This window comes from Agelaius phoeniceus, chromosome 6 (assembly GCF_051311805.1).
Source record: "Agelaius phoeniceus isolate bAgePho1 chromosome 6, bAgePho1.hap1, whole genome shotgun sequence".
Taxonomy (NCBI): domain Eukaryota; kingdom Metazoa; phylum Chordata; class Aves; order Passeriformes; family Icteridae; genus Agelaius; species Agelaius phoeniceus.
The window spans coordinates 56,015,891-56,028,227 of record NC_135270.1 but is presented as its reverse complement, the minus strand read 5'-3'; the positions used below and the strand labels follow the sequence as shown (position 1 = coordinate 56,028,227).

Genomic DNA, 12,337 nt, shown 5'->3' with positions numbered 1-12,337 from the left:
TCCTTCTCTCTTTCCCCATTGGCTGAGGTACTTGAGAGGTACAGACTCCCCAGTACACCTGACACTGAAGATTTCCCAAAGATTTCCCTCTAATGTGTAACCCTCCGTTTTAATTTTTAATTCTTACAGAATTTTGGGGGGTTTTTCTTCCCCATTGTTTCTTTCATCTCTCAATGTCTAATTTTATCAGCAAACCTAAAGTTTATTTGTAAAAGCAAATATCTTTTTCCATTCATCAATCAGTGGAATCCTTCCCATTGTTTCTTTTCTCTTCCAGAGCTAGTTTTATCTACCAGCAGACCCACAGCTTGTTTATAAAGACAAATCTGCTATTCCTCTCACTGACGATCCTGGCCAGTGATTCCCTCACTTTTTCCTTTTCTTTGTATGCAGTTACTTTCTTCATTTCCATTTCCCCTGTCAGGTAGTTTTGCAGATATCTCTTTCCAGCTCTCTAGTAAATACTTCAAGCTGCATTGTTTTGCAAAGATCTGTCCAGAGTCTTCCATTTTGACTTTTCAAGTTTTGTTTCTCACATATGTGAGATGTGAGAGTTGCTTTCTGTTGAGAATAATCAAATGAGGAGACATCACTAGTTTCTCAGATTTTTAACGAAGATGGAGAATCTTTCACAATTTTTCTTTCACTGGTTTAGTCAGAAACTTAGATTATGTAGTTCTTTAGCCATAAGACATCCTCCAGTTTCACTGGAGAGGTTATTGACGGGAAAAAAACATAAACAAAAATGTTGTGGTCCTCTCACTGTAGCTACACAGTAAAAAAGCATAAGGAGAGGGGACGTAAGTACCTTACTCTATATAGGTGATGCTATCACTAGAAAGAGCAATGCAAATGAACTCTCCAAGCTGTGATCCTTCAGGGAACAGCCCCCACACTGCCTCCAAAGGGGCCTCCACGGAGGCTCCAAGGTTCTTGCAGGATTTGTTGCGGGAATACCTATTTGAATTCCGGCTGAGCAGGGGCTGCCGGGGCCGTGGGAGGAGGGTCAGGCCCGGCTGCCGCCAGCTGTGGGAGGCGGTGCCCTGCGGGAGCAGCCGAGGCGCAGAGCCTGGATCTGTCTGCTCCAGGCGTGTGCTGAGTGTCTGGAGTGATTCTCCCGGAGTGACTAAGGCATCATCGCGACAAACCAGGCACTGCTTTAGGAAAGACTCTGCCCAACGGGAATGGACTTTTTCCGGGTATTTTTCACACTGACCATCTTTTGTTTCACAAGCAGTTTAGAGATTACCAGGATTACATCTTGGTTGACTGCTTGTTGGGGATTACAATGTTAGAAATTAATTGTCTAGGGTTAAGTTTAATTGTAACATGCTGACAGTTTAGCATGAGTAGGTCCTGCTCAAAACTTGGTGTCAAGGAACTTTAAGTGAACTTTGTCAGCAAGGAGAGCTAAGCAGGGGAGTAAACAGAGAAAGACTGGGTATCTTCAGATAAGAGCTGAGATCCTGAAGGGCCCCAGGATGGAAGATAAGAACAATTATGGCCTGCCCACGTGGACATGGAGAAAGAATTCCATGAGATGTTAGAAGACTCCAGACCATAAACCACCATTGGGCACAGGAAGATCAGGTGCACAGAGTGTGGGGATATAAAGGCCCAGGGATTCCTTGGCTTGGGATTCTTCTCCAGAGGCACCACCTCAAGCTGAAAGAAACCAACTCTTGCTCAGAACCTAGGGTCCAAACTCTTCCTTAACATTGCAAAACTTTGGAGGTGACACAGTTCACAGCTGAATACTTGGGCAAAGTCTTTGCACCATGTGGACAGCAGGACATTTGGTGTACAAATGTGTTTGAGGTTCTTGTTGGAGTGGCTGGTATGGAGTACTCAATTCTGAAAGCAGAAGCTCCTTGAAGCTTAAGGGACACCAGATACCAGTATGGGAGCTGTGGGTTAAGTATAATGACTCAGGAGAGTTTTACCAAACAGCACAAGCTGTAGAGCATGTCACGCTCTTCTACCAGTGCATCTGGAGGACTGGGACAGGGAGGAGGAAGAGGGTAACTTGGATTACTGTGTGATGTGTTGAGCCTTGACTGAGGCTGCATTCTGACATGTGAGAACAAGGTGTGATTCTGGGCTTGTAGCTGATTGTGGTAAAGACCTAGAAATACAGTTTCACCATAATCCACTGACAGCTGTAAATGCCTGTTAGGAAGCAGACACAGTCATCATCTGTCCTGGTCACTGTGTTCTAGAGGGCCTGTTCTGCAGTGCTGATTCAGGTGAACTCAAAGGCTGTGCCTTTTATGTTGTGGTAAAATAAACAAAGAAAGGAGACATCTTTCTTAACCGAACAGAATCCAGTAAAAGGACCTCCAGTTCGAAGTGTCACATGAAGTTGTGAAGGGGATTTTAAATGTCCATCATGGGAAAACCAGCCTGGAGAATTGTGTGTTACAATATGAAACCAGAGGCATAACAGTGTAGACATCAGCAAAGCTATTAATGAAAAACTCAGATCTGTGTGATGCTAAGGGTGCTGGTGTGGAAATACATCCAGGTAGTGCATGCACTCTGTTGAGCAATGCTGCAAGAAGGGAATACTTATAGAAAACTTCTTAGATGAGTATTAATGACATTTCCCAAGGTAACCATGGTCAATAATGTGATCCACAATAATAAAGGATATAGTGTGGTCCTGGTCAGATCAGTGATGGTCTCTGATGTAAAAGATGTTTCAAGCAGCCAGAGCAAAAGAGAACACAGCCCACCCAGTTGGGGGATGGCCAACCTGTGTAGAGGCTTCAGGCATGAACAATTACCTGAATGCACAGCTTCAGGAGAGAGCTGACATTTCTGAGCAAACTGAAAGCAACTACAAAATTGCAAATTAACTTGGGGCTACTACTACAAAGAAGAGCCAGATGAAGTGAAAAGAGATGACTGAGTCTTGTCCCAAAAGCAGATCTTGTTTTGCTATGGAAATGTTATTTCCTCCTGCTTTACTGTATGACGCTACAGCTCTGCTGTTTCCCAGCCTTTCTTACAGAACCTCAGCCGCAAGCCTCTCCGATCCTCCAGCTCCGGCTGCCTATCCCACCCTTTCTGCAGCTCGTTCCCCTCCCCGTCCCGCCGCGCCCGGGGGCGGGAGGCAGCAGCTGCCGCCTGTGCGGCGCTCGGCAGCCCGGGCCAGCCGCCCCTCCTTTCCCCGGGCTGCTCCGGAGCAGCCGGCACGTAGCGGCTCGGCCGGGAGAGCGACCGAGAGACGCTTGCGGCGGCCTAAGTGGTTGCAGATGTGCAGCTGCATCGGGCTGGGGTCACAGCGGCCAGCAGGGTTTGGGGAGGGGGTTTCGTTCAGCAGGGCGGCGCCAGCTTTAGGACAGAACGAATTAGGTTGGAAACGACTTCTGAGATCGAGTCCTGTCAAACAGGACCTTGTCAACTAAACCACGGCACTAAGTGCCACGTCCAGTCTTCCTTCAGCACTTCCAGGGATGGCGACTCCACCATCTCCCTGAGCAGCGCATTCCAGTGCCTATTCACCTTTTCTGTGAGGAAATTCTTCCTAATGTCCAGCCTAAACTCCCTACAGCACAGCTTAAGGCCATGTTCTCTCTTGCCCTGTCACTCGTTCCCTGGGAGCAGAGCCCGACCCCCATCTGACTGCACCCTCCTGTCGGAAAATTGTAGAATGACCAAGTCCCCCCTGAGCCTCATCTTCTCCAGGCTAAACACCCATAAGCTGCCTCAGCTGTTTCTCATAAAACTTGTGCTCCAGACCCTTCACCAGCTCTGGTCTCTTCTCTGGACACATTCCAGCCACCGCAATAGCCTTCCCGAACTGAGAGGCCCAGAATTGGGCACAGCACTCCAGGTGCGCTCAGCACAGGGGGACGATCCCTGGTTCTGCTGGCCACACTATTCCTGACAGAGGCCCGAACGCCCCCGGCCTTCTCGCCCACCTGGGCACTCCCTGCTGACTCGTGCTCAGACAGCCGCTCCCTGCGGGGTGTGAGGCATCACCCCCGCCCCCAGCACGCGGGTTCCTGGCTCTGACTGCGAGACCCGGGGCTGGCGGCCGGGCCCGAACAGGAAATGCCACAGGCCTTGCTAATGGAGTGCTGAGGCCTCCTGTCACCCCGCGGGGCGCAGCCCCAGAGCTCCCCGGCCATGAGGGAAGTGGCGCCTGACGGCGGGGAGAGCCTGGACCGGGGCGGCCAACGCTCGCTCTCCCCTCCCCCGCCAGGGCTCCCCGCGGGCTGCAGAGCGGCCAGGTCTGAACCTGTTCCCGCCGGAGCCCGTGGCCGAGAGCCCAGACGCACCGCGGGGCCTTGGCTGCGATTTGAAATCGGGGCGGCCCCGCCTCGCCCCCGCCCCCGCCTCCCTCAGCCTCTCACGGCCGAGGGGCAGGGCCCGGCTGCCATGGCAACCCCACAGCCTTCGGGGCGGAGCTCGGGAGCGGGACAGGCGGGCGCTGTAGCCAATCACAGCGGCGAATGGCGCCTGCAGTGCCTGAAGGCAGCCAATAGCAGCCGCCGCCGCTCCCTGGTGGGCGCGGTCTCCGGGGAAGGCCCGCCCCCGGCGGACGCGGGTCCCTTTGTGGGGTTTGACAATAAGATGGCGGGCGGGGGGAGGCGGGGTCGGTTGGCTCCGCCCGTCCCTCAGGCGCGGAGCGGGCGGTGAGGCGGGAGCCGAGCGGGAGTTACTGCGCGGGCGTGCGCCGGCGACAGCAGTGGCAAGGCTGTGAGTACGGTGGGCTGGGTCGGGCTGGGCTGGGTCGGATCCGCGGGAAGCCGGTGCCGGCGGAACCCGTAGAAGGGACGGGATCGATTCAAAATGGCGGCGAGAGCGCGGGGCGATGAGTAACCGCCGGGAGCGCTGAGGGGGCCGGAGCGGCGGGACTGGGGGCCCGTTTCGCACTTCTCCGCTTGGTCCCTCCCGCAGCCGCGCTCCCTCAGCGTCCGCGCTTCTCCCAGGCACTCCGCTGCCCTCCCACTGCCGGGGAGCTCCCCCTCGCTCCCCGCCCTGGTCCCGCCTCTCCCCCCGGCTCTGCGGGCTCCCCCTGCCCAGCGCTCCCGGCCCCCACCTGCGTGCCCAGGAACTCCTGCCCCATCTGCTCAGCCTGCCCTTCCCCGGGTGCTGGAACCCCTTCCCAAATCTCTCGAGTGCCGGAGAGGTGCCTGCCAACCCCCTACGCCCCGGGGGTGGGCAGACCCCAGTGCTTCACAGGGGCCTTTGTTCCAGTCTGAATAGCGATGCTTCTGGCCTTACCATCCCTCTGCTGTGTCTGCATGCCACCTTACACCTCGACACCACCACATGGGCACACGTGCATGCCTAAAGAGGAGGAGTAGCTCTCTTTCCGTCTTTTTCTCCACTGTTCCACAGAGCTTTGGTTTCTTCCCACGGTTCTTAGAAAAGCCAGTGTTGGAGTGGAGAGGATTAGAGTGGCAGAGGGGAGATACAGCCCCTTCTTGCTTTCCGTGCTAACCATCATCACTGCACTTACGGCTGTACAAAAAGCAGCACCGTGCTTCACTGAACCTCCAGTCTTGTCTGCTTTCTCCTAAAGATAAGCACTGCTGAAATTCCCTATCTTCTCTGTTAGCCCACTTAGTGGGAAGCAGCTTTTTTCCCTTAAGTACTTAACTGTCTCTTTGGCAGCATATCACTATGAGTCCAAATTGAGTGTGAACCTGGAATGTCTTACCTTGATGCTGTAATAAGAACTGAATCAAATTTCAAGCACCTTTTTTGTAAAGCAGACTGGGAATTTGTTGATCCTAAAAGCAAAACTTGTAATGAATTACATGATGCTGTGCTATTTATAAAAAGAAGCAAAACAACAAAACCAGCAAAACGCCTTTTCTCTTAGTGCACTATGCTGCAGCTAGCTGTTGTCTCCTTGACAACTTTTTTTTTTTTTTTTTTTTTGCATAGCTGTTTCAAACAGCAGTTTAGTTGAATACACAAAGTTTAGGCTCATGACACTGGAGCAGCAGAGGAAGAAAGGAGATGATGTAGCTCATCCAGATACTGCCTCTTGGATGGAGAAAGGTGCTGCTTGAAATTATCAGGGGATTTTGAACACCTTGACTCTGAAGCAGCAGCAGTCTTGCTCTGATGTACCAAAAAAGGTTTTATACAATGGCTAATGCCTTATAGTAACAGAGGTCCACATGGTTTGGTTATTGATCTAGGGAAGAACCTGGAATCACGTGCAGCAGGTTTTACACATTTTTATATTGCATGGGAAAAGTTTCCTTCTGTAGTATCTAAACAGATTACAGACTGGCCTGGTCTGCCAGCATCCCCTGTCATTTAGGTTGTGATGTGATAATGGCTCTTTCACCAACAGCAACGGTCCCCTCCTGTATTGTCCACTGTCTTGGGAGGCAAACAGCCACAGCCTCTCCCTCTAAAATTGTCAGATATACCAAATATCAGTTTGTTTCTCTCATGACTGCACAATCTTTACCTGTAGTTCTTGGCAGGGGGGTGGAGGGATGTTTGGTGTTGGATGTTTGTTATGCCCTTGTCACCTACCCTCCAAAAAAGTAGAAATTTTGGGATTCAAATAGTCACCAGACCCAGACTCTCAAAGAGATCACTTTTCATTTATAGAATGTATTCAAAGTGTACCTGGGGAGCAAAAACTTGTGAACTTTTATAGTGTCATGAAGTGTTTGCCAGAAATAGTTTATTGACTTGATACGGTGTTTGACTGAAGTTGTAGTTCAGATGCCTGGAGACACTGTTTCTAAAGTTGCTGTGAGCTCAGTCCATTAAAAAAAGAGACTTTGAGTTGTTTGAAATACAGTTTCCATGACATAACATCATTTAGCTTGAATATCTGGGATCAAGTCAAAAGTTTTTGGCTTGAGAATGTTAAAGCTGTTTTTTTCCCCATTGTGGTATTTTAACCAGTATGCAGCTTCTTGAGGAAAAATATGTTTTCTGCTCTCCCACCCCCAAGTCCTTTGTCATCCACCTTCTTCTCCCTCTATTTGACTGCAAGTAATCTTGAAAAATTGTTTATTACTACACAAAACAGAAAATAAGAACAGATGTCCATGTGCATCCTCTTTATTTGTTTCTTTTCCAGGTATGCAGTTCAGTTGCAGACACAGAACTGTCTTGTACTGCACAGACATGTCTAGAAAAGTATCTGAATTGTTTCCATGGTTTATTATAAAAGTTTTTGTAGCCTGTTGGAATAGCATTCTTTTTCATTTCAGTAGTTAAGGGAATTGTTGCATGTGATGGGAAGTTGTATTTGAGATATCAGATCTTATTACACTTTAGATGGGATTTAAAAACTCAGCCTTTATTGTTAAAGCAGTTTAATTACTGTCATTACTTTCGTTATTGTCATCTTGCTAAGTAAATCTTAGTCATAAAGTTTCTATGCTAGTAAAGGAAAATTCTCTCATGTTTTGCTGTGTTAGAGTTTTGTGTTTGTGCCACCTCATTTTCTCTAGATGCTACATAGATACACATGGGTTTGTACAACAAAAGTGAAAACTATAGTTTTGTAATAAAGGTAAGGAAGACTTGTTTACCTTTTGTTTGTGTACACTTTATTGCTCATATGAAAAAATTTTGTTTGCTCTTTAAGTGGCAAAGCTGTAGGCATAAGGGAAAGGCTGGTCCAAAGGTCAGGGCAATAGCCTAGGACTTGGAATTAAACTGGCTTTTTCCTCCAGCTGCAGATTTTGGGGGTATTGTTGGCCAAATCACACTTGTGCTCTAATTGTACATTGGGTTTAATAGTACTATTCATGTTTCTGGGAATGATGCTCACATCCTACAGGATGTGAAGGAAAACTGTCTTGTTCTGCATCTCCTGTCCCTGCCTGACATCCTGCTTCCCTGTGCTTGGCAGGTGGTGCTGTCACTTTTACTGCATGGACTCTTGCTCAGTAGCATGGGAGAAGAGGAAGGACTGCATCAAACACAATTCCTGGTACGTCACTTTTTGCTTCTTAAATGAAACCCTAACCTGGTACTCTGTGCAGTCACAAGAACAGGATGGCAAAAAACTGGGTTTATGATGTAAGATACTAATTGAAAGCAAGTATTAGAAAAAATCCAGTGAATGCTGTGAAAGGTTTATCTTTAAGAATAGATTAATGTTTTTCCTCTGCTTCTAGGTGCCCAAGTGTGTGTGATGTATTGAGGTTTTCAAGTTTTCTCTGTGCTCTGTTTGGTTGGTGTGCCTTAGAAGGCATATAAATGCCAAATTATAGATGGATGAAACCAGGTTAACATTCAATTGAAGTTTTAATTATTCTTCACAAGAATGTAAGTTGAAATAAAAGAAACTTCAAACTCTGCACAGTGTTTAATGTTTGATGATGTAATCATGCATGATTTGTAAACAGACCCAAAAGATGTTTCTAGAGGTTGTTTCACAAGGGGGAGGAAGGGTATGTTCAGAAATTACTGTACATATAAGTGCTGGAAAAATTAAATAGGATATCCTCTGAAAGGAAGTTTGCAGGAATGTCTAAAAATCTGGAAAAGAAACTATAGAGCAACAACAATATCGAGTATTTAATAGGAGTAATGGAAATATGGTAGGTTTCAGGATAAAATTTCAGAAGAAACATCCAAAATATTTAATACATACCTCATCCATGGATAGCTTTTAAGAAGTTATGAAAAATGACTACAAGACCAGGTTTATTCTATATTGTAGTCTCTGCACATTATGATTTCTAAAGAGTTTTGTACCTTCACTGGAAAGAAATCTTTTAAGAGTTGGCAAATCCCAATGAAGGTTATTTCATGGATATATACAGCAGTGTTACAAGTGTTGTACAGAGTCAGACCAAGTGTTTATCTAGCTACTGTGCTATCCCCAGGTTTTCACAGTAGATAAGCATGTAATGTATTTTGAAAGGAGCAGTGGTGTTGCCCTTTGGTGGATTTTTAGTGTCTCTGAAAAAGCTGAGAGAGAATTCCTTGAAAATATGTGGAATGTACCGTAGCAACCAGAAAAGCAAGGCAGAGTTTAGGGCTTATCAAGGAAAATGGGAGATTATATAGAAAGACACTGCAATAGTATTTTGGTTTTATCAACTTGTAGTTGAAAAACTGTTTTGTTTGGGTCACTACCTTGAAAAAAAGCCCCCAAATAGTGGGCAAACAGGAATTCTAAGGACAGAAGATTTAAAAGGAAAATAAGGAAGAAGCATAAATGTAAAGATCAGGTATCAGCTTTCATTTGCAGCCCAATTTTTATAAGACTTAAAGAATTGATATATACTGCATTAAAAAAAAGTTACTCTGTATTCCAAGGGACCGGCTGCAATATTTGCATGGGGCACTTTTGTCAAAATCCATGCAATTCAGAAGGGCTGAGGCTGGTACTTGAGAGGTACCCCTTGTAGAATTCAGCAAGTGATTTTAGGTGTGAATACTGAAAAGCCTGCATGCACCCTGTGTATTTTTAGCTGGTGAACCTTAGCTAGGAATACAGGAATTTTCCTGTCTTACAGTCAAGTGGGAAAGGAGTAGAGAAGCCCATACAGAGGATGACTGTGACTGTCCTTACTGGACTTGACCAGTTCTTGTTGGAATTACTCACCTAAGGAAGGGAACCGGAAGGACTGCTTTGGGCACCTCTGCTGAATGTCTCAAGTTACATGGAACAAATCTAGATATTACTCTCTTTGGAGCCAAAAAAGCTGATCTTTTCACATGTTCACATGTGAAAAGTTCACATGTGCTGCCCATGTTTTTTTGGTTTTTTTTTTTTCCATGTTTCTCTGTTGGGAATATTAATGTTCTGGAGGGATCAAATCATTTAAAGATGGTGTGCCAGGCTGTATTTTTATTTCCAAAATCAGAGGTTAAGCATGCCAGTAGAAACTCAGGAGGAGCGAGGAGAAACTGCCTGTGCAGTAGGGGAAATGCAGCCAGTGAGATATTTGCTTCTGTACGAGGCAGCGGCTCCTGGCTGGCACCGAGTGTGGAGCTCAGTGGGAGCTGGGAGCCCCTGCCCTCTCTGATGCCATGCCTTGTGGGAGCCCCTGCCCTCTCTGATGCCATGCCTTGTGGAAGCCAGGAGATGGGAGCCCCAGCCTCTCTCCAATGCCATGCCTTGTGGGAGCCCCTACCCTCACCAATGCCATGCCTTGTGGGAGCCCCTACCCTCACCAATGCCATGCCTTGTGGGAGCCCCTGCCCTCTCTGATGCCATTCCTTGTGGGAGCCAGGAGCTGGGAGCCCCAGCCTTTCTCTGATGCCTTGTGTCCTGCTCACCCCTGGTTCCCGAATGTTGCCTTTGGGACCTGGTCCACATGTTCCTGACCCCTGTGGAACCACACTGGCCATTCTAGAACATGGTATGACAATTCTGATGTTTCTTTTTAATAAAAGATTAAAGTTCACTGTTCTCTTTTTTTTAGTACCATTTTTTTCCTCCTCCCTCTTGAGCTGTTTATGCTATACATGATTTTTTATTTGTTTGGGTTTTTTAACAGGACACAATGTTTGTGCGAGGATTAAAGAGAAAATGTTTTGATGGTGAAGAAGATATTGAAGGCACTCTGGCTGGTATTAAGGCTATTCCTTCCTACAATCTCCAGCGGCAGTCACTTCTAGACATGTCCTTGGTTAAACTTCAGCTGTGTCACATGCTGGTGGAACCCAACCTCTGTCGTTCGGTACTCATTGCCAACACGGTACGGCAGATCCAAGAGGAGATGACTCAAGATGGGACCTGGCAGATGATAAACACACAGAGCACAGGGCAGGCATCCCTGGATCGTCTCGTTTCAACAGATATCCTCTGTCGTTCATCTAGGGATCAAGCTGAGGGAAAGCATGGTCCAGCCTATGGTACCTTCAATAAAGACTTTGAGAGTGACCAGGCACAAGATAATTCAGAAACTATGTCAACAGCCTCTGCAGTGCAGACACCAAGAAACCTGCAGAGCAACGTGTGGGAAATGGAGAGTCCACAAGAAAATAAAGGAAACTTTCAAAAATCTTTAGATCAAATATTTGAGACACTGGAGAATAAAAGTCCTAATACTGTTGAAGATCTGTTTTCAGAAGTTGACAATTCTTATTATGATCTTGATACTATGTTAACTGGCATGATGAGCAACACAAAAATGGGACACTGTGATAGTCTTGAAACATTTTCTTCTCCAACAAATACACCTTCTAATTCTAATTGTAAATCTGATCTTAATGACCTTGATCATATTGTGGAAATCCTTGTTGAATCCTGAACCTCCTTGTGTGGAGGTAAAGATCTGTTAATGGGAAGAAAAGACTGGAGAAAGCAATTTCCACAGTTTGTTCTATCCAATCTGCACGAGTATTTTACAAATATCTATATATTATATAGATATATATATATTAAGAAGCACTTCATATTGCAAAATAGTGTTAACTCCTAAAGTTAACCTGCAACTTGTAGTGTAATAATCTGATTTATTGTCCACTGAACTGTAAGTACATATGGTAAATGTTTCTGTGTTGGGAGTCCAAGGCTATTGAAATTGGGTTCCTTTTACCAATTTGTTTTAGCCTTTGATGGAGGATATCCTCAGGGAGAGGGATTCTCTTATCTTCTTACACTTCTCCCATAAAAATGGTAATAAACAGAGAGAGAAGCTGGATAACTGGTTTGCTGTTACCCTCCAGTTTCCACTTTGTTACACCACAAAACTCCTACCATACCTGCTGCTTCTAAGTCCCTACATGGCTCTTAAAGAGCAGTATGCAATAGTTCTTGTTATCCTTGCTAGCTTCTTCTGGGTTTTGCTACAATTTTTACTTCAAAAATAGTTTTAAAGTGTTTATCGGTGTTTAGATTTTTCCAGGTATTTTCCTAAAATATATTTTTTACTACAGATGCTATGTCAGCTGCTAACTTAGTAACTTTTGATCATATCTGCAGTTGATGTATTTTTTGCAAGATTTTCAAAAAGGGATGTTTTTTTACCATGAGCTACCCGATGTAGTTCAGTAAAGTGTATGTAAATGTAAATATGCAATTTTATACTTTGCATTAAAATGTCAGAGCTGTTTTCATGATTCTGTTTTATAGAGTAGTACTTTACTAAATTGAGAATTGTACATCTATGCTTTTCATATCCCACATATTTGAGTATCATTATAGGAAGATCTTTGATCTAGCTAGACACAATTACATTTAATTCATTTCAGACCATACTTTTTTGTTAACTACAAACCTAAATGATGCAGGTTTTTATTTATGTGTATTTATATGTAAATGTCATCAAGTGAATTGTTTATCATTGAAGTCTACCATCAAATATTTGTTTATATGGGATAACTATCTTGCACTAATTACTACAAAAAGTGTTATTAGCGGCCTTTAAGTCTCACT

General features: G+C 45.6%; 1 protein-coding gene and 1 pseudogene across 1 annotated transcript; both read left to right on the top strand.

The window, feature by feature from the left end:
• The first annotated feature begins 846 nt into the window (after window positions 1–846).
• LOC143694396 (SHC SH2 domain-binding protein 1-like) lies at window positions 847–2,176 on the top strand (annotated as a pseudogene).
• A 2,379-nt stretch (window positions 2,177–4,555) lies between these two features.
• CDCA4 (cell division cycle associated 4) lies at window positions 4,556–12,021 on the top strand. Its single transcript, XM_054635118.2, has 3 exons — window positions 4,556–4,707; window positions 7,850–7,930; window positions 10,455–12,021. The coding sequence occupies exons 2-3, from the start codon at window positions 7,892–7,894 to the stop codon at window positions 11,208–11,210; spliced, it is 795 nt and encodes a 264-aa protein (XP_054491093.2). The 5' UTR covers window positions 4,556–4,707; window positions 7,850–7,891; the 3' UTR covers window positions 11,211–12,021.
• Window positions 12,022–12,337: the final 316 nt, after the last annotated feature.